The 21,146-nt window shown below is 41.5% G+C and overlaps 1 protein-coding gene across 1 annotated transcript in view; it reads left to right on the forward strand.

Moving 5' to 3' along the window:
* Positions 1-11,107, forward strand: part of LOC126235516 (uncharacterized) — a 40,575-nt gene extending 29,468 nt beyond the window's left edge. The window contains exons 3-4 of the mRNA XM_049944234.1: positions 7,230-7,322; positions 10,381-11,107. Of these exons, the coding sequence (XP_049800191.1) occupies positions 7,230-7,322; positions 10,381-11,007 (720 nt within the window). The 3' untranslated portion in view covers positions 11,008-11,107. The remainder of the gene's footprint in view (positions 1-7,229; positions 7,323-10,380) is intronic.
* Positions 11,108-21,146: the final 10,039 nt, after the last annotated feature.

Consider the following 21,146-nt stretch of genomic DNA (forward strand, 5'->3'; position numbering starts at 1 on the left):
TGCGCTCTCGAGCGCTCTGGCTGCAGAAACCTGAAGTGCGGCTTCAGCCGAACAAAACTTTATGAGTTTTTCTACGTATCTGTAGTGTGTCGTGACCATATGTCAATGAATGGGGCTACAGTGAATTTATTAAATCGCTTCAATCATTTGTAATAGCCCTGTATTGGTCGAACGAGGTCTTCGTAAACGACCTCCTTTTTGGATGAAATAAACTTCCTGATGTTTCTCCCAACGAATCTCAGTCTTGCCTCTGCCAAATCTACCATTCATTATTATCATATCCTTTCAGCCCAAAGCGATATTTATAGAATGTCATGGGGAAAGGTATCTACTGCCGCATACGGATGTACCTTGTGAATATTTTTAACATGGTGCAGCAGAGTCAGCAACTACAAAACGTAATTATGTTAACTTTTCCTAGGTTTCGGCTATAATAATGTAGCCTTCTTCTGAAATGTCACGATATAAAATTAATACATGCCAGATATTGGCCTTGTCAAACTTAAAATGTTAGTACTACAGTAGGCGGTGCGGGTCTCCCGCATCGTTCCCCTACGCTCTGTAAAGAAGCATGGGATTTCATTTCCATTTTCACATAGTCATAAGACTGCGTCACTTCTACTAATGTTCTGCCGATAGACCACACAAACGTGCCAGACAGGTGGGCCGCGGGCGCTGAGTCGTAACATCGATGACGGCGTTTGTGGAGACCACCATCGACCTAGTGTAAGAAAAATGTGATTCACACGAATAGCGGACAAGGTTTACATTGATCGACGGTCGAATCCCGATGGTCCCGTGCTCACTGCAGTCGTAATTGACGATGTCGTTGGGTGTGCATGTGATCACATGGGGGATGGTCTGTGTAGAACGGCTGAACGTCCTGTCTACGAGGACATTACTGGAAACAAAGTGCACACCCTGACTGGATAAGGATAAGTATAAGGATACGGATGGATACTGGTTGTGATCTTTTCAAAATGACTAGTAGTCGCTTTAAGCGCTCCAGGTAAAACACAGTACTGTGACTTAGAAATTGTGCTACCTCACTTGGTACTCTAACAGTTGCTCTACACTTACAAGGGAACCTCCCCATCGCACCCCCCTCCGATTTAGTTAAAGTTGGCACAGTGGATAGGCCTTGAAAAACTGAACACAGATCAATTGAGAAAACAGGAAGAAGTTGTGTGGAACTGTGAAAAAAATAAACAAAATATACAAACTCAGTAGTTCATCGGAACGTAGGCAACATCAAGGACATTGGAAACGCAGGAGTGCCGTGGTCTCGTGGTAACGTGAGCAGCTGCGGAACGAAAGGTCCTAGGTTCAAATCTTCCATCGAGTAAAAAGTTTAATTTTTTATTTTCAGTTTATGTGACAAACTCTTATGTTTTCATCACTTTTTTGGGAGTGATTATCACATTCACAAGAAAACCTAAATCGGGCAAGGTATAAGAATCTTTTTACCCATTCGCCAAGTGTACAAGTTAGGTGGGTCGACAACATATTCCTGTCATGTGACGCACATGCCGTCACCAGTGTCGTATAGAATATATCAGATGTGTTTTCCTGTGGAGGAATCGGTTGGCCTATGACCTTGCGATCAAATGTTTTCGGTTCCCATTGGAGAGGCACGTCCTTTCGTCTACTAATCGCACGGTTTTGCGATGCGGTCGCAAAACACAGACACTAAACTTATTACAGTGAACAGAGACGTTAATGAACGAACGGACAGATAATAACTATGCAAAAATAAAGGAAGTAAAATTTTCACTCAAGGGAAGTCTTGAACCAAGGACCTCTCCTTTTGCAGCTGCTCACTCTACCACGGGACCACGGCGCTCCTGAGCTGACTGTGTCCATGATGTTGCCTATGTCGCCCATGGACTACTCAGTTTGTATATTTTGCTTATTTTTTCACGGTTCCACACAACTTCTTCCTGTTTTCTCAATTGATCTGTGTTCAGTTTATCATGGCCTATCCACTGCGCCAACTTATGACTAAATCTGAGGGGGGTGCGATGTGGAGGTTCCCTTGTTAGTGTGTATTCCCCAAACGGAACAGTTGGTGTATCTTGGACTCTTGAACACTAATAGAAACATACTGCAGGATCTATTGGTGTTTCTGTATCACCTTTTGAGTCTGTAGGAATACTACGATAACAGGTTGAGATATTACCAAAAGTGAGTTCCCCATCCCCCTACAAAGTCTCTTGACTGTTGAGGACAACTTACGTAATACGTATAGCAGTCAGAGAAAAGGTCTTAGCGGAGACAGGTTGCTATTGCATCGCTTCAGATCCTTATGAAGAGGACAGCATGTATTTACATTGTCTAGATGACTCTGAAGAGTGCGTAGTCGTTGTAGTGTTCTGTTTGTGCTCCCTTAGCCTAATATGCAATTAAATGATGATATACAGTGCTTCTGACAGGCTTCTGTCTGTTTTGATGCGGTTCTCTACGAATTGCACCCATGCTTACCTCTTCATCTAAGAGCAACACTAGCACCCAAAGTCCTCAATTGTTTGTTCTAAATATTCGAATCTCTGTCTTGACGTACATTTTTCAGCCAGCCTCCAGTATCCTTTAACTTATTTCTTGATAACACATGTTCCTGTTGTCACTGATTCGGTGAAGTAACTTCTGATTTCTAGCCCTACCAGTCCACCAAATTTTCTGTAGCATCACATCTGAATCGCTTTGATTTTATTTTACGGTTTTCAAGCAGTCACCACCACAAAAACCATATACTCCAAATGTGTATTATTAGAAATTTCTTCCTCCGATAAAGGTCGATGTTTTACACCAGCAGACTTCTGGCCAGAATTCCCTGTTTAACTGTGCCCATACCCATACATTTTTATTCCTTGTTTCGTCCATCATGTGTTATCTTGCTTCCATGTAAAAGAATTCCTTCGCCTCGAGTACATCACGGTTCTCAATTAAATTTATCGCTAATCCCGTTGCTGCTACTCTCCATTACTTTTGTCTTTCTTCGACTTACTCTCACTGCATAGTCTTCGCTCTACATTGTCCATTACATTCAACTCGTTGTGTAATTCTTCCTCATATTTTTATATATGTGCATATTTTACAAATGAGCATAAGTACATATTGTATGTTACCAGTCTTTCTCCATATCTTAAGCTGCTTTCCTCAGAATTTTGAATATTTTATACCATTTTGTATTGACATATACACTCACTAATAATCTCGCGATAGTACTCATCCGAAGGTATATTCATTTAGTAATAATTTGCTCGTTTTATGATTATTTAATGAAAGCTATACATAATGATAAACAAATTCTAAAGCAAAAGCTGTGCTATATCAGTGATATTAATTTTAGCCGCCTGCTATTATCTGATTTTACACATTTCAGCAAACTTTAATTCATCTTCTTTCTTACGTCGTCCGTAGATACTAGAGCATTACCTACATTGGAATAACTTGTATGTTGTAGTCATTTAAGTCGTAGTTTTGCCGCGCGAAGTGGCCGCGCGGTTAGAGGTGCCATGTCACGGACTGCGTGGCCCCTGCCTCCGGGAGTTCGAGTCCTCCCTCGAGCATGGGTGTGTAGCGTAAATTATTTTAAGTAGTGAGTAAAGCTAGGGACCGATGACCTCAGCAGTTTGGTCCCTTAGGAATTCACACACACCTGAACATTTGAACACACTCGAAGTTCATTTGAAAACTGACTTTTGTCACAATTCTAATTTTATTGTGCTATCAGCATAATTATGATCCGTGAACCGATAGTAGTTTTCTTACGTTTTGTAAGATGTCGCATGTTTTTGTTTTCCTCCTTCTATTGCGAATAATTCTAATTTTTCAATAATATATTAAGTAATAATCCACTGATTAGTCTCGATCTAAGACTACGTAAACTCATAGATAAGTTTCTCCTTACTTTCTTGTTTGCTTTTCCTTCTGTTGAGGAAGACGAAGTTTACCCATGTTTTAGTCCGATTCCACCATCAGGTGGTGCATGCACAATTAATGGTCTAAAGTCGTCACTGTTTCAGGCTGCATAATTAAGCTTATCTAGTTGGAATTCATTAAGACTGAAGAAATTATTTATGAAACGGTCTGGACTTGTAGAAGAACGAAAATGTTATTTAATAATAATTAAACATCGCATGCTCAAACGTTGTGCCGAGTCTTCGTGAACAATAAAAATAAAGAATGGTATATAAAATACTATTATTATTGTTTTACATGTGGCACTATTCCCACTTAAATTTGTGTACCCAGTACCTTTCTCTACTCTGTAGTCCAAAGACTTTTTGTAAGATCTGAGCCACATTTAACTGCCTTTCGTCGTTCTCACGGAGCTTGAATTACGCTGATCAACCAAAACATTATGACCACCTGCTTAACAGCTTGTTTCTTCGTCTCTGGAACAAAATACATCAGTGATTCTGCTTATCAAGAATCTGACAGTTTGTTGGTAGGTTGTGGAGGTATGTGGCCTTAGATGTCCATCTACAAGTCACGTAATTCATGCAAACAATGGTCCGTTGATTGGCGTACGCGTTGATGACTCCCGTTAGCGACCCATACATTAGCCGAATTCGATCCCAAGACATCAACGTCAGTTCATTATAATGCTCCTCAAACCGCAGTAACGCGGTTCTGGCCTCGAAATACGGACAGTTATACTGCTGAAAGTTGCCATCGCAGTAAGGGAAGACATCAAGAGTGAAGGGATGCAGGTGATACGCAGTTGTCAGTGTGTCTTCGATTACTGTTACAGGCCTCATCCAAACACAGGAGAATGTCACCCATACCATAATGCTGCTCCCACTAACCTGCGTCCATGGCGCGCTGCACGTTTCGAACCGCCGTTCACCTCGATGACAGCGTTTGTGGAGACTACCGTCGGCCCAGTGTAGCAAAAATGTCACTCAACCGAAGAGCCGACACGTTTCCGTTGATCGACGGGTGAATCTCGATGGTCTCGTTCCCACTGCAGTCGTAAGTGACGATGTCGTTGGGTCAACATGTTAACACGTAGGAGTGGTCTGCTGAGCAGCTCCATGTTCAACACTGTACCACAACGAAAGGTGTGGTCCGAAACTTTGTACGTGTACCAGCATTGTGCTCTTTCGGCAGAGATGTCACAGATCACCATCTATCCTATTTTGCAGAGCAGACGAGCTTCCGAGCCCCACGTTCTGTCAAGAGTCGCGGACGTCCAATCATTTAGCGCCTAGTGGTAGTTTCACCGTTCCGTACGACAGTAGCACATGAATATTCGACCAGCTTTGCCGTTACGAGATACTCCTTCACAGGCTCTGCGTAATAATAATCTCCAATTTGTCAGAATCCGTATCTCAATGGATATCCTCATTTTCAGCCCATATTTTCGCTAGAGTGATCTCCTGTCTGCGTCTGCTCCGTGAGCCGTGGCGAGCTGGCGCCAGTTTTATTTTGTTCATGTATCGTTGAGATCGATTGTGGTTGAGGTAAGCTATCTTTGCTTTTCGCGTGGCTTCTCTTGCGGCTACGCAGACGAAGCGAGTTGGTTGTTAGCCTTCGACGGGAACCCTCGAGATCTCGTGTCATTCACCGGGGATACGTCAACGGCTGCCGAACGAGTGTGAATACCGTTACACGTTCTGGCGTGAAATTGGTTGGACGTTTTGCCGACATGGGCAGCTTGGAGATACAAATTCTGTGACTTCGCTGGGAACAAAATTTGAAGGGAAGCGGTGAAGCGGTGGAAACCGATCCCTCGTATTGTGTACCTGATATGGAGTAAGTCGTCGTAATTGTTTGTTCACCGACGCACTCAGAGATTTTGATCTTTATTATTACGGGAGACTTTCTTGGCCTAGTTAAATAGTGGCCGTTATTTGAAAATTTACTCAGAAGTTTTTTTGTGTCTCTTGCAATCAAATGATTTTATGTTGCTGTTTTTAAAGTCTGCACTCTATTAATACTGTCGTCTATTTGTAATTGAGCCAAAGGCTCTGCCCAGAGTTTCTATGTTTCAGAGTTATTGGAATGTCTTGGTGATTCGGGCTGAAACTTTTAATTGTGGCGGGGAGTGAAATGTCATCCGATATCTAGGCCTGGCAGTGTTTAAGAACCTGGCCACTACCAGAGTTGATCACATATGCCCTTCCAAAGTTTAGTATTTTTCTTCCTTCCGTCAAGGCGGGTTAAGCTGGTTGATATATTTTTTGTATGTAACCTGTTTGTATATGAACTTGTTGTCTTCAATATTACTGACTGGCAACTGGCTAATCTTTAAACTGCATAGCATCCGCTGAGTTCCTTGTGCAGCTTTTTCTAGTAATTTTTTTATTAACACGTCTGAATACGTAAACATTTATTTTTTTAAGCTCACTGTCTCTGTTGCAGTTACTTTTTAACTAAATGATTCCATCATGTTTGTAATGGCATCTTAGTTTGGCATTAGTGCTGAAGCGTCACCCTTTACCTGTAATTGTCTCATTATATCGATTTTGAGGGAAGTCCTACATGGGAGTTTGAAGTTCTCAAGTTTGTCTGTAAGCCCCTTTTCTTAATTTGAAATTGTTAGAGTACTGAGTACGTTGGTTTCTAATTGTATTTGCAAAGTTTTATCTAGTGGCTCGTTCACAATTTGTAATTCTCAAATAATTTTTTTAAAGGCGTAATGCCAATAAAATAACTTAATTATAAAGTGTGACTACCAACCATGATTCCATCCCGCTTCCTCTTTTACGGTATTTAAGATACACTGTGCAAGTGCTGTACGACTAAGGAAATACGTATCACTCCGCTTACATATTTTTGTTACCGCGTCACGCGACCCTAACGCCACCAGAAGGCATCCAACGTCGCAGTGGACAGAGACCATAATGTCTTGGCTTATCAGTGTATACTTCATGCTAGTAGGAACGGATCTTTGGCTTTCTTAGCGCAAGAAGTCCACAACTTCCTGCAGAGCAGTAGCCTTTCCCCTTATTCATCATTATCCGACATCTTCGTCTAACAAACAAATCAGATTAACGAAGTTGGAACTATCGCTGATAGTTATCTCTCATAATTAGCGCAAAACCTGTAGAGAATCGCACTAATTTTCACCGAGTAATTCTCAACCCGTTACCGACAGCTTACAACGTCCCATCACACCGCACAGCTTTCGTATCAGCGAAGGTTGTTACGCTGTTGTGCAGTTTCTGTGAAACAGGACGCCGTAATTGTGCTGTGGTGAACACGGTGCAGGCGGACGTTAGCTTGCTAGAGGTATAAAAGCTCACCACCGCCTCGCAACAGCATCAGTCATTGCTCGCTCTCAGAAGAACCCACAAGCAGCAATGAGGATCCTGGTGAGTACTGACGGTACATTCTTGCGATAATATAGCAACCTCTTTCAGGTAAGATGATAACAGATACCGTACAAACTGCTTGTACGAACCGTAATGCACTTCTGTCACTAGATATGAGCTCCAAGGTAATAGGACTACCAGAAGCACATCGAGAAAATACAATGAAGGGCCAAATGAAGGTTTATAGGATGGAACCTGGATAAAGTCATCTTTGGCATTAGACAGCGTCTCCTGTAAAACTATAGAATAAATACAAAGCCAAGACAGATCGTGACAAAAATGCTGAAAAATCTGAACTATCAGGCATTCGAAGCAAAAGGGCCTAATGGCCAACGAAAACACAATTACAAGAATACTTCCTCCGACAGACACCTAGAAATAAAAATATAAATTAAAATTCAACATAAATTTAACGTCGAGATTATTAGAACGTTTTTCTTGTTAAAATTAGATCAGTAGAGGAAGATTTCGACCACAGGTTGTTCTGTCAGCCATCCCAGTAGTTGATCTAATTTATGTTAACCACTTCCTTTTGGGCTAATCTGACTTGTTTCCTCAATAATACAGGTCCTCGAATTTAATGAATCATCTCGCGTGATGAATGTGAATGCTTCAGATACCGGTCCCCTATCATATCGCTGCAGTTCAGCTTAGACTAATAAAAACTATAGACGAGAAAATTGACTGCCAGTCATCCGAGAGGCATTCATGAAACGCAAAGAAATGATGGAGACGTGTCGTAACAAAACTACCATTTTCTACAGATCTTAAACATAGTTACGATGTAAGGAGCCAGAGGTAGTCATCAGCTCGAGAAGTGAAAATCAAATACTATACTTTAACATCATTGATATATGGTGCTAAAATATTGAATATGAATTGCACACATTTTCAGTTACATTTCGTTCGTCAGCCAGATAGTGAAGTAGTATTTCAGTGTATCATTCATGGCTTCACTTTCAACATTTTGTGAAATACATGCTCTAATTTTCCTGCTTGAAGGTGGGATAAAAGGTTTTGTAATGATGTCTCTACCTATAACACGCAGATTTATAGGTAAATAACTTCAAGTTTCACTAGCGCCACAACCCCTCACTTTCTGTCGTAGTTTCTCTTACATATTTTCTATCAGAAAACCGTGAAACTTATTAAGCACATATTCATTATTTTAACAAGATTTTGTTTCCAATGAGTCTTTCAGGAACGTCCATCATTGATCCTAACATCACATGATGGATATTATGCTTGAATATATATATATATATATATATATATATATATATATATATATATATATATATATATATATATATATATATATATATATATATACAGGATGGAAGACTCCAGAACAGCAAAGAAATTATTCAATATTATAACAAGGAGTAAATGTGGCACGGAATGGCTGAAAGAAGTCCAGAGGGATCTACAGCAGATCAACATAAAAAATCTCGAAGATCGCACCGAGTGCCGGCATAAAATCACAAGTGTGAAGTTTGGGGAAAGAACATCGTGTCAGCCTGGTAAAAAATGGACAGAGGAACGGAAGAAGGAGCATTCTGAGAGGATGAGGAGGTTTTGGGAAGCAAAGAAGAAAAACATCCGAAGATGAAATTATGAATTCAAGTTCAATCGCTCTCCTAAGGGGGAACAATCGTTATAATAGTAATAATATATATATATATATATATATATATATATATATTAATGCTTGAATATATCCACTGTGGACCGAACCACTGAAGGCTACGGTGGGACGAAGCCTCTTCGTCGTTTCTAGGTCCCCAGCTCAATACGCAATAGACAAACTGCAAATAGATCAAAAAGTCGTATGTAAAGTTGGCAGTCTTACGGGTATTTATATAAGAAAAGGCGACTGGAGAGGTATCTTGCTGTATGATATTCGTGCATTTTTGTGTAGTTTAATAGTAAAGCAGTTATGACCATTTTAAACTGAAATTTGTACTGTTCATAGTATCAGTTCAGATGTCTTATGAACAACAAAAGAATGATGTAACACAGACATTTCTCTATCAAAATTGTTGAGAAATGTGCAGAAGTTGAAATTAACGGTGGCTAATGTTGCAGTTTAGTTTCGCTCAGTTGTACGATATTTTCTTGGCATCGGAACTCATAATTCCTTGACGACAGGATTCCAGGCTATTTATACCAAAAACTACAGTTGATACGAGACTGAGCACTATAAAACTGTGGTCAGAGTACACGCTCGTTTCAAGCAGCCACGGCTCTTACGGTTGTTGTACGAAAATGTATTTAAAAAATAGCAAAGAGTAGCGAGAGTGATCTTTACATCAAATTATTTGTAAATTATAAGTCGCACGAGTGAAAATATTGTCAGTTAATTTTTTTCCCTTCGGACAGAATCTTGTATAATGTTACTATGTAGGTTTTCATTGTCATTTAAATTAAATCTTCTGGGCTGAGAGACTGTGGTCGATCTATAAAACTATTCCCCAAACTTTCATCTGCGTCTGTGAAAGACGTCTTCGGAGGTTTTAACCGAAGGAAATCTGATATATTGATGTATTCTACGGCAGTACTCGTTTATTTGGATATATCACACACCAGCAAGGACAGTAAAGAATCAAAAATGTAATACTTAGGAAATCTCGCAGTAAAGAATTAATTCTGTAAAAGTTACATTGAAATAGCGTAACCTTTCTTCAAAATTCCCGTACATATAGCTGGAAGTAGGTTCCATTAGATACTTTGTATACTTAGGGGCACTTTACACGTATTTTTCAGTGACATAATCTCAAGAAATAGTTCTTGCCGGGTTGCAAAATGTCGTAATATTTACAAATTTTCACAGTTTTATTGAAAATTTAACTGCATACACAATAACTCTTTGAGTTAGAACTGATTTTCTGCAATAGAAACAAGTTCGACACGTAAATCAGTCAACAAATATCAATAAAAGTAGCTTCTACAGCTAAATGAGAACGTATCAGTAGTGTTTAAGCATATAATATTACAAATTTGTATCCACAATCTTAGCATCATAATGGTTCGGTTACAAATATCTGAATCTCAACAGGTGTGCGTGTATCTGTGCGGTGTGGCCCTGTCCGTCTTAGCCGAGGAGGAGCAGCCAGTGAAAGAGAAGCGAGGACTCTCCGGTTCACTGGGTGGTTATGGTGGCGGCTACGGTCTGGGAGGTGGCTACAGTGGCGGCTATGGAGGCGGCTACGGTGGCGGCTACGGAGGTGACTACGGAGGTGGATACGCTGGTGGACTCGGAGGCGGCCTTGCAGGCGGCATCGGGTCCGGCATTGGAGGGGGACAGCCACAGATCACTGTCAACAGAATACCTGTCCGGGTCCCAGTCCCTGTGGAGAGGATCGTTCGAGTGCCTGTGAAGGTCCCATTCACGGTAACTGTGGACCGGCCTGTTCCTGTCCAGGTACCACAGCCGTACCCTGTCCCTGTAGACAACCCTGTGCCCGTCCCTGTCAAGGTCCCCACCCCAGTGTCCGTTCCAGTTCCTCAGCCCTACGTCGTTAAGCGTCCAGTGCCCTACGTCGTCAGCGATGGCCACAGTGGTATCGGAGGAGGCCTTGGCGGTGGTCTTGGAGGAGGCTACAGTGGTGGCCTTGCTGCAGGATATGGCGGAGCTGCCGGTGGCTTTGGAGGACTTGGGGGCTACGGAAAGTATGGCCACTGAATTCTGGAGCCAAACCCAACAACTGGACCCATACACGACACCAGTATCCATAGTAATGGAATGTAAAAGCTTTAAAAATAAATTTTTCAAAATAAAATCTTTTCACTTTTGCTTTATATTGTCCCACCATGGAGTAAGTGCACTTTGACACACTCATCTTTCACAGAAATGAAGGAAAGTAAGTTATGTAATAATTCTGCCTCATATTCACTCTGTCAAAACCTGTTTCATCTTCCAATGTATGACACTGACGTTTATCATCCAAGAAAGTAATGTATTTTTAATGTTTTTGTTGCTGCAAATTAAACATGTTTAGCATATATTTATTCTGTGTGGTTGACACATATGAGCACTCGAGTAGCCTTCCTCGTGTTGTGGAGGGAAGACCTAAAGGAATTTTATGTGCTTATACATTTTTTTACACCTTCTCTTCTTACTGTCGGTTTCAAGTTATCTGAGAACAAAAAATTTAAGGATACCTAAATATACTGAACATACGTACCAGTAATGCAGCTAAAGGCAAATTTTTGGAGATAAAAGTTGACCGAGAACGAAAAATTTTCGAAATATCTAAACCTAGAAAATACACCCCCCCCCCATGAACCATGGACCTTGCCGTTGGTGGGGAGGCTTGCGTGCCTCAGCGATACAGATAGCCGTACCGTAGGTACAACCACAACGGAGGGGTATCTGTTGAGAGGCCAGACAAACGTGTGGTTCCTGAAGAGGGGCAGCAGCCTTTTCAGTAGTTGCAAGGGCAACAGTCTGGATGATTGACTGATCTGGCCTTGTAACAATAACCAAAACGGCCTTGCTGTGCTGGTACTGCGGAGGTAAAATAGTCCCCCATTCGGATCTCCGGGCGGGGACTACTCAAGAGGATGTCGTTATCAGGAGAAAGAAAACTGGCGTTCTACGGATCGGAGCGTGGAATGTCAGGTCCCTTAATCGGGCAGGTAGGTTAGAAAATTTGAAAAGGGAAATGGATAGGTTAAAGTTAGATATAGTGGGAATTAGTGAAGTTCGGTGGCGGGAGGAACAAGACTTCTGGTCAGGTGACTACAGGGTTGTAAACACAAAGTCAAATAGGGGTAATGCAGGAGTAGGTTTAATAATGAATAGGAAAATAGCAACGCGGGTAAGCTACTACAAACAGCTTAGTGAACGCATTATTGTGGCCAAGATAGATACGAAGCCCACACCTACTACAGTAGTACAAGTTTATATGCCAACTAGCTCTGCAGATGACGAAGAAATTGAAGAAATGTATGATGAAATAAAAGAAATTATTCAGATAGTGAAGGGAGACGAAAATTTAATAGTCATGGGTGACTGGAATTCGAGTGTAGGAAAAGGGAGAGAAGGAAACGTAGTAGGTGAATATGGATTGGGGCTAAGAAATGAAAGAGGAAGCCGCCTGGTAGAATTTTGCACAGAGCACAACTTAATCATAGCTAACACTTGGTTCAAAAATCATGATAGAAGGTTGTATACATGGAAGAACCCTGGAGATACTAAAAGGTATCAGATAGATTATATAATGGTAAGACAGAGATTTAGGAACCAGGTTTTAAATTGTAAGACATTTCCAGGGGCAGATGTGGACTCTGACCACAATCTATTGGTTATGACCTGTAGATTAAAACTGAAGAAACTGCAAAAAGGTGGGAATTTAAGGATATGGGACCTGGATAAACTGAAAGAACCAGAGGTTGTACAGAGTTTCAGGGAGAGCATAAGGGAACAATTGACAGGAATGGGGGAAAGAAATACAGTAGAAGAAGAATGGGTAGCTTTGAGGGATGAAGTAGTGAAGGCAGCAGAGGATAAAGTAGGTAAAAAGACGAGGGCTAGTAGAAATCCTTGGGTAACAGAAGAAATATTGAGTTTAATTGATGAAAGGAGAAAATATAAAAATGCAGTAAATGAAGCAGGCAAAAAGGAATACAAACGTCTCAAAAATGAGATTGACAGGAAGTGCAAAATGGCTAAGCAGGGATGGCTAGAGGACAAATGTAAGGATGTAGAGGCTTATCTCACTAGGGGTAAGATAGATACTGCCTACAGGAAAATTAAAGAGACCTTTGGAGATAAGAGAACCACTTCTATGAACATCAAGAGCTCAGATGGAAACCCAGTTCTAAGCAAAGAAGGGAAAGCAGAAAGGTGGAAGGAGTATATAGAGGGTCTATACAAGGGCGATGTACTTGAGGACAATATTATGGAAATGGAAGAGGATGTAGATGAAGATCAAATGGGAGATACTATACTGCGTGAAGAATTTGACAGAGCACTGAAAGACCTGAGTCGAAACAAGGCCCCCGGAGTAGACAACATTCCATTGGAACTACTGACAGCCTTGGGAGAGCCAGTCCTGACAAAACTCTACCATCTGGTGAGCAAGATGTATGAAACAGGCGAAATACCCTCAGACTTCAAGAAGAATATAATAATTCCAATCCCAAAGAAAGCAGGTGTTGACAGATGTGAGAATTACCGAACAATCAGTTTAATAAGCCACAGCTGCAAAATACTAACACGAATTCTTTACAGACGAATGGAAAAACTGGTAGAAGCCGACCTCGGGGAAGATCAGTTTGGATTCCGTAGAAATACTGGAACACGTGAGGCAATACTGACCTTACGACTTATCTTAGAAGAAAGATTAAGGAAAGGCAAACCTACGTTTCTAGCATTTGTAGACTTAGAGAAAGCTTTTGACAATGTTGACTGGAATACTCTCTTTCAAATTCTAAAGGTGGCAGGGGTAAAATACAGGGAGCGAAAGGCTATTTACAATTTGTACAGAAACCAGATGGCAGTTATAAGAGTCGAGGGACACGAAAGGGAAGCAGTGGTTGGGAAGGGAGTAAGACAGGGTTGTAGCCTCTCCCCGATGTTATTCAATCTGTATATTGAGCAAGCAGTGAAGGAAACAAAAGAAAAATTCGGAGTAGGTATTAAAATCCATGGAGAAGAAATAAAAACTTTGAGGTTCGCCGATGACATTGTAATTCTGTCAGAGACAGCAAAGGACTTGGAAGAGCAGTTGAACGGAATGGATGGTGTCTTGAAGGGAGGATATAAGATGAACACCAACAAAAGCAAAACGAGGATAATGGAATGTAGTCGAAGTAAGTCGGGTGATGTTGAGGGTATTAGATTAGGAAATGAGACACTTAAAGTAGTAAAGGAGTTTTGCTATTTGGGGAGCAAAATAACCGATGATGGTCGAAGTAGAGAGGATATAAAATGTAGACTGGCAATGGGAAGGAAAGCGTTTCTGAAGAAGAGAAATTTGTTAACACCGAGTATAGATTTAAGTGTCAGGAAGTCTTTTCTGAAAGTATTTGTATGGAGTGTAGCCATGTATGGAAGTGAAACATGGACGATAAATAGTTTGGACAAGAAGAGAATAGAAGCTTTCGAAATGTGGTGCTACAGAAGAATGCTGAAGATTAGATGGGTAGATCACATAACTAATGAGGAGGTACTGAATCGGATTGGGGAGAAGAGGAGTTTGTGGCACAACTTGACCAGAAGAAGGGATCGGTTGGTAGGACATGTTCTGAGGCATCAAGGGATCACCAATTTAGTATTGGAGGGCAGCGTGGAGGGTAAAAATCGTAGGGGGAGACCAAGAGATGCATACACTAAGCAGATTCAGAAGGATGTAGGTTGCAGTAGGTACTGGGAGATGAAGAAGCTTGCACAGGATAGAGTAGCATGGAGAGCTGCATCAAACCAGTCTCAGGACTGAAGACCACAACAACAACAACAGAAAATACACGCAGCACTAGTGCAGATATTATGCGGACAGTATATCGTGGCAGTCAGCCGCGACCGTTAGCAAACGAGAAGTTTGACTGCCCGAGCGGAGAGGAGCGGTGCGGGGGAATAAGCACCACCTCCTTCTCGAAGGGTTGCCATCCTACGCTCACTTTCTGTGTTTCCACGAAAGCAGATCTGACATAATGGTCGTAGAAACCGCCGATTCCTTTTCTTATTGTGAGAGTCGCATTCGATTCTCTTTACGCACGAAGCTTAGTCTCTTCACTCATTTCAGGATAAGAAAAAAAGCATTCCACAACACAAAGCAAATTGGCGTTGACAAAGCATTTGGTAGTGGCTACAGTGCAATTGTTTGCTTCGGTTGGCGTTGGTAGTTCAGGCCCGACCTCTACCGGCATCTTACGCAACCATAGTTCAAAACACCTCCCCACTCAAAACTACCACTGTAAAGTGTCCGCATAACAAAGACAAATGTCTGTGGCCGGAAGTTACCTGAGAATAAAAGAAAAGAAAGTTTTCAAAATACTTAAACTTGTATAATACAAGCACTAGTAGTAAGGTTAGAGACTATCATTTCTAACCAAAGGGCCACGCCAAGGGGCCCGCGTTCGAGTCCCGGCTAAGGCTGGAGACTTTCTTCGCTCAGGGACTGGGTGTTGTGTTGTCCTCATCATCATTCGCCCAATTCGCCCAATGTGGCGTCGAATGCAATAAGTACTTCCCTCGGCCGAACTTCCCCGAATCGGGGACTCCCGGCCCACAATGCCGTACGCTCATTTTCATTCCCACCATAGAGGCTGCCCCAAACGTTTACAACAGCTTCCTGGTGCTCCAAGACTACACTGACTCGGTAGTACGAATGCCGTAATTGAACCCTCTTTCTGCATATACTCCACGATGGCAACATTTAAAAAAATGGCTCTGAGCACTATGGGACTCAACTGCTGTGGTCATAAGTCCCCTAGAACTTAGAACTACTTAAACCTAACTAACCTAAGGACAGCACACAACACCCAGCCATCACGAGGCAGAGAAAATCCCTGACCCCGCCGGGAATCGAACCCGGGAACCCGGGCGTGGGAAGCGAGAACGCTACCGCACGACCACGAGATGCGGGCTGGCAACATTTACATCTGATACCAGTGGCGAGTTCATCTCTCTAAATCTGTAATTTTGTGCTTGACACAAACTTGTACAAGATTTTGGAATAAAAGCTGCAGGTAAAATGGAAATGAGCGTACGGCATCGTTGGCCGGGAGGCCCCATGCGGGGAAGTTCGGCCGCCAAGCGCAAGTCTTATTGCTGTCGACGCCACACTGGGTGACTTGCGCGTCAGTGATAAGGATGAAATGATGATGAGAACAACAGAACACTCAGTCCTCGAGTGAAGAAAATCTCCATCCCAGCTGCGAATCGAACCCCGACCCGCGTGCATGGGCGGCGAGCACGTTACCACTCAGCTAAGCAGAAGGACCTTTTTCAGGTTAATGCAGCTGCAGTGAGGACACAGCGGCCACACAAGATAAGCACGTTGTAATTCGGCAGTCGGGATATTCTATTTAAGTATACTGTCAAACTACGAGTAACCACAGCGGGCACATCGGATACTGTAACCCCGTTTTACAACGAAAATTTTTATAAGCACACATGGAAGGCGTACTTTACTCCTGAGAGCAAAATTTCGAAATTGATATTAGAAGAAAAAACAATATTACGTATATCCTAACTGGAACGTTAATGTAGATATCGCCAATCACTTAGTATCTTCCAGCTCTGCATTTGCGTAATAATAAATTAACATAACAACAGAAAAGCATTCATAGAGCCATTAATACGAACTACATTCATAATCATGCATAAAGACACTAATGCAAACAATCTTGAATATACTGTGCAACTAGTAACATTCTGTGAGCTGCTGTAGTGACTTTTAAATACCAAATATTATATTGGACGGCAATGTGGAGGGTAAAAATCGTAGATGGAGACCAAGAGATGAATACACTAAGCAGATTCAGAAGGACGTAGGTTGCAGTGGGTACTGGGAGATGAAGAAGTTTGCACAGGATAGAGTAGCATGGAGAACTCCATCAAACCAGTTTCAGGACTGAAGACCACAACAACAACAAGAACAACAACTCTACACAATCAGTGATTTAATTTTCAAATGCAAAAAAAAAAAAAAAAAAAAAAAAAAACGAAAGAAAATAAAAGAAATTTCGATACAAGCGTGTCACTACACATATTTATTGTATTTAGCAATGAGCGAGTACTTTCCAATATCTATTTTAGATACTGATAGCTAAACCCACTCTGACAAAAGCACTGAAAGAGGTAGTATTAACGTTTTAACAAAGCTAGCTTACCATAGGTACCCTGACGTTTAAAAGAAAGGTTCTTCGCTTCATATTTTCCACTCTCAAGTTGTCATCAGTAGAAAATGGGAAAATGATATAAAAATCAATAGTTCATGAAATGACAGCTCGACAATGTAGTACTCCATCCGTCACCAGTACAGGATTTCTCGCTTCATACAACAGAATTTACCTCTAGCGACTGTTTACATTACATTCATGTAGTGCAGCACATCGCATCAAGTTGTGGAAATCCACAACACGTATATGCTTCACAATGAATTTTCTCTCTGCAGCGGAGTGTGCGCTGATGTGAAACTTTCTACCAGATTCAGCACTGGTTTGGAAGGTAGGAAAGGAGGAACTGGCGAGATTAAAGCTCTCCTTGGGAAGCTGTCTTGGTACTTGCCCGCAGAAGGTAGAGGTCCTGAGTTCGAGTCCCGGTCCAGCATACATATTTAATCTATCAGGATGTTTTATATGTGCTTCAGTTTGTAACAGTTATAAGGCATAAGGAAATATCCTTTAGTAACAAAGACCATGATTTTCCGCTCTTCTGGCCATCAAACTACTAAAATCGTGTCTTTCGTCCCCATACATATTTCATGTTTTTTGATTAAAACATCGTAAGTGATCTGAAAACTGCACACACGTACCTTACTTGCTTCTCTTGTTGTGGGGGTACAACATATGCTCGTTTATCAAACTACTGAAGTGGCATTGCAGCATTTCTTCGCATGTTTCTTGCTTACATTATGTTAGCTGTGCGCTTTTATGTACCTTAATTTTTTCCCTATGTTGCCCACAATCAGATAATGTACATGTTGGTCACTATTAACATCAATTTTTAGAAGGTCCTGCCTTCTGTAATCTTCAACAGAATTTGAGGATGGCATTTAAACTGCTTGCAATTTTACTTCGTTTACCTTGGTCACTATTAACACCAATTTTTAGAAGGTCCTGCCTTCTGTAATCTTCAACAGAATTTGAGGATGGCATTTAAACTGCTTGCAATTTTACTTCGTTTACCTTCCAGTCACCTATAACCCGTGTCTTTATGACAGTATCACTTTTTTACAATTTTCTTCATTTTTGAGTTTTATGTTTCACGTTCATTTATTGTAGTGCATTAAGATATAAACTGATAAGTTAAAACATTATGATTACTGACCACTGCGACGTTAGAAGACGCCTGGTGGCATTGCTGGTTCCTGACGTCCTAACAAAGGTGTGTAATCGGAGTGGACAAGGACGGGGGATCACACTAGCAAAGATACGGGCTCCAAATAGGAAAATCTATTGAAATAAGCGACTGTGACAAAGGGAAGGTTATTATAACGCAGAGCCTGCAAAAGTTTATCACGATAAACGTCGAAGCTGTCGAAAGTTCACATTACACCCTCGAGAGAATCTACGAAAAGTGGTAGAACTGCAATGGAACTACCACCTGTCGCTAAATGGTTGGACATCCACGACTCTTCACAGAACGTGGTGTTCGTATGTTATCTGCTCCGTAAAGTAGGATAGATGGTGATCTGTGGCATGATGCTGGTGCACACGCAAGTATTTCGGAGCACACAGATCATAATACGTTGTTGAACATGGAGCTCCGCAGCAAAGCATCCATAAGTGTTTACATGTTGACCCAACGATATCGTCAATTACGATTCCAGTGGGCACGGGACCATCGGGATTCGACGTCGATCAACGGAAACGTGGCAGTTCTTAAGGTGAATCACATTTCTGCTACACTACGTCGACGGTCGTCTCCACAAACGGCGTCATTGAGGTGCATGCCGGCTCGAAAAGTGCAGCCTGCCATGAACGCATGGTGGTGGGAGCAGTATAATGCTATGGGAGATATTCTACTGCGCTTGCGTTGGACCTATGGAAATAATCGAAGATACACTGACAGCTGCGAACCATCTGTGTGCCTTAATGCTTGATGTCTTCCCCGACGGCGATGCCATATTTTAGCAGTATAACTGTCAGTTTTAATATAATCCATTATGGAGACGAGGTAGCAGTTGTCACTGTTAGCATTCAACCGCGATTCTTATACATATACAGGGTGATTCAAAAAGAATACCACAACTTTAGGAATTTAAAACTCTGCAACGACAAAAGGCAGAGCTAAGCACTATCTGTCGGCGAATTAAGGGAGCTATAAAGTTTCATTTAGTTGTACATTTGTTCGCTTGAGGCGCTGTTGACTAGGCGTCAGCGTCAGTTGATGCTAAGATGGCGACCGCTCAACAGAAAGCTTTTTGTGTTATTTATTTATTTTTATTTATTTATTTATTTATGCATTTATTTTACCTGGCAAGATTAGGGCCTTCAGGCCCTCTCTTACACCTAACCAGGCATACTCAGATTCAACAAATTTCAGTTTCTACAGAACATTAAGGACATATTACATGTTATACAGTATTAATGTTAAGAAAAAAATAGAGATTATAAACGTAGTACAATGATAATTATAACAATCAAAAATTAATTATAACAACAAGAATAATAATAATAGTAATAATAATAATAATAATAATGACTATGTATATGAAAGTAAACATTTTTCTTTTATGAATGTCAGTCCTATTGCTAGTTGGGAATTTTCTCGTTATATTCTTGCAGCTTGTGAGTTATTCTCATCAAGCAGAGACATAAGACGATAGAATGGGGTGAAAGAGATATAGAAGAGGTAGATAGGTTAGAGGAAGAGAAATAGAATGGTAAAATTCGAAGCTATGATGGAGAGGAGAAAGAAAGAGATGAGAGGGGCCCAACAATGGTGGCTATACCGTCCCTAATATGTAAGTCTTGAGTTCACTCTTGAATGTTGAGTGGTTCCGGATAAGACGCAGATCACAGGGGAGCGCGTTCCATAGTCGTATGGCTGAGATGGAGAATGTACGGCAGAAGTGAATCGACGACAGTTGTTCAGCGTGCATTTCGAACGAAGTATGGTGTTAAACCTCCTGATAGGTGGTGTATTAAACGTTGGTATAAACAGTTTACAGAGAATGGGTGTTTGTGCAAAGGGAAAAGTTCTGGACGGCCGAGAATGAGTGATGAAAATGTAGCACGCATCCAGCAAGCATTTGTTCGCAGCCCAGGAAAATCGACTCGCAGAGCTAGCAGAGAGCTGCAAATTTCGCAATCAACTGTATGGAGAGGCCTACGAAAAAGGTTAGTTACGAAACCTTATCGTCTGAAATTGGTTCAAGCACTGTCTGCAGCTGATAAGATTAAAAGAATCGATTTCTGTGATTTTATCCTTCCTCAAATGGAAACAGATGAATCTTTAGTTTCAAAGATTGTGTTTAGTGATGAAGCAACTTTCCACACTAACGGGAAAGTCAACCGTCACAATGTCTGTATATGGGGCACTGAGAATCCGCGGGAAACAACTCAGTATGAACGTGACTCGCCTAAGGTGAACGTTTTCTGTGCCATTTCAGCCAATAAAGTTTTTGGTCCCTTTTTCTTCGAAGGTGCTACTGTAACTGGACTACAGTATCTGGAGATGTTAGAGAATTGGCTGTTCCCTCAGCTCGAACAAGAAGCACAACAATTCATATTTCAGCAGGATGGAGCGCCACCACATTGGCACTTATCTGTCCGTAGCTACCTGAACGTCAACTACCCGAGGCGATGGATCGGCCGCCAGGCAGCCCGTGACAGAGCACTTCATCACTGGCCTCCAAGAAGCCCTGATCTTACCCCCTGCGATTTTTTCTTATGGGGGTATGTTAAGGATATGTTGTTTCGGCCACCTCTCTCAGCCACCATTGATGATTTGAAACGAGAAATAACAGCAGCTATCCAAACTGTTACGCCTGATATGCTACAGAGAGTGTGGAACGAGTTGGAGTATCGGGTTGATATTGCTCGTGTGTCTGGAGGGGGCCATATTGAACATCTCTGAACTTGTTTTTGAGTGAAAAAAAACCTTTTTAAATACTCATTGTAATGATGTATAACAGAAGGTTATAT

This window comes from Schistocerca nitens, chromosome 2 (genome assembly GCF_023898315.1).
Source record: "Schistocerca nitens isolate TAMUIC-IGC-003100 chromosome 2, iqSchNite1.1, whole genome shotgun sequence".
In the NCBI taxonomy this organism is placed as follows: Eukaryota; Metazoa; Arthropoda; class Insecta; order Orthoptera; family Acrididae; genus Schistocerca; species Schistocerca nitens.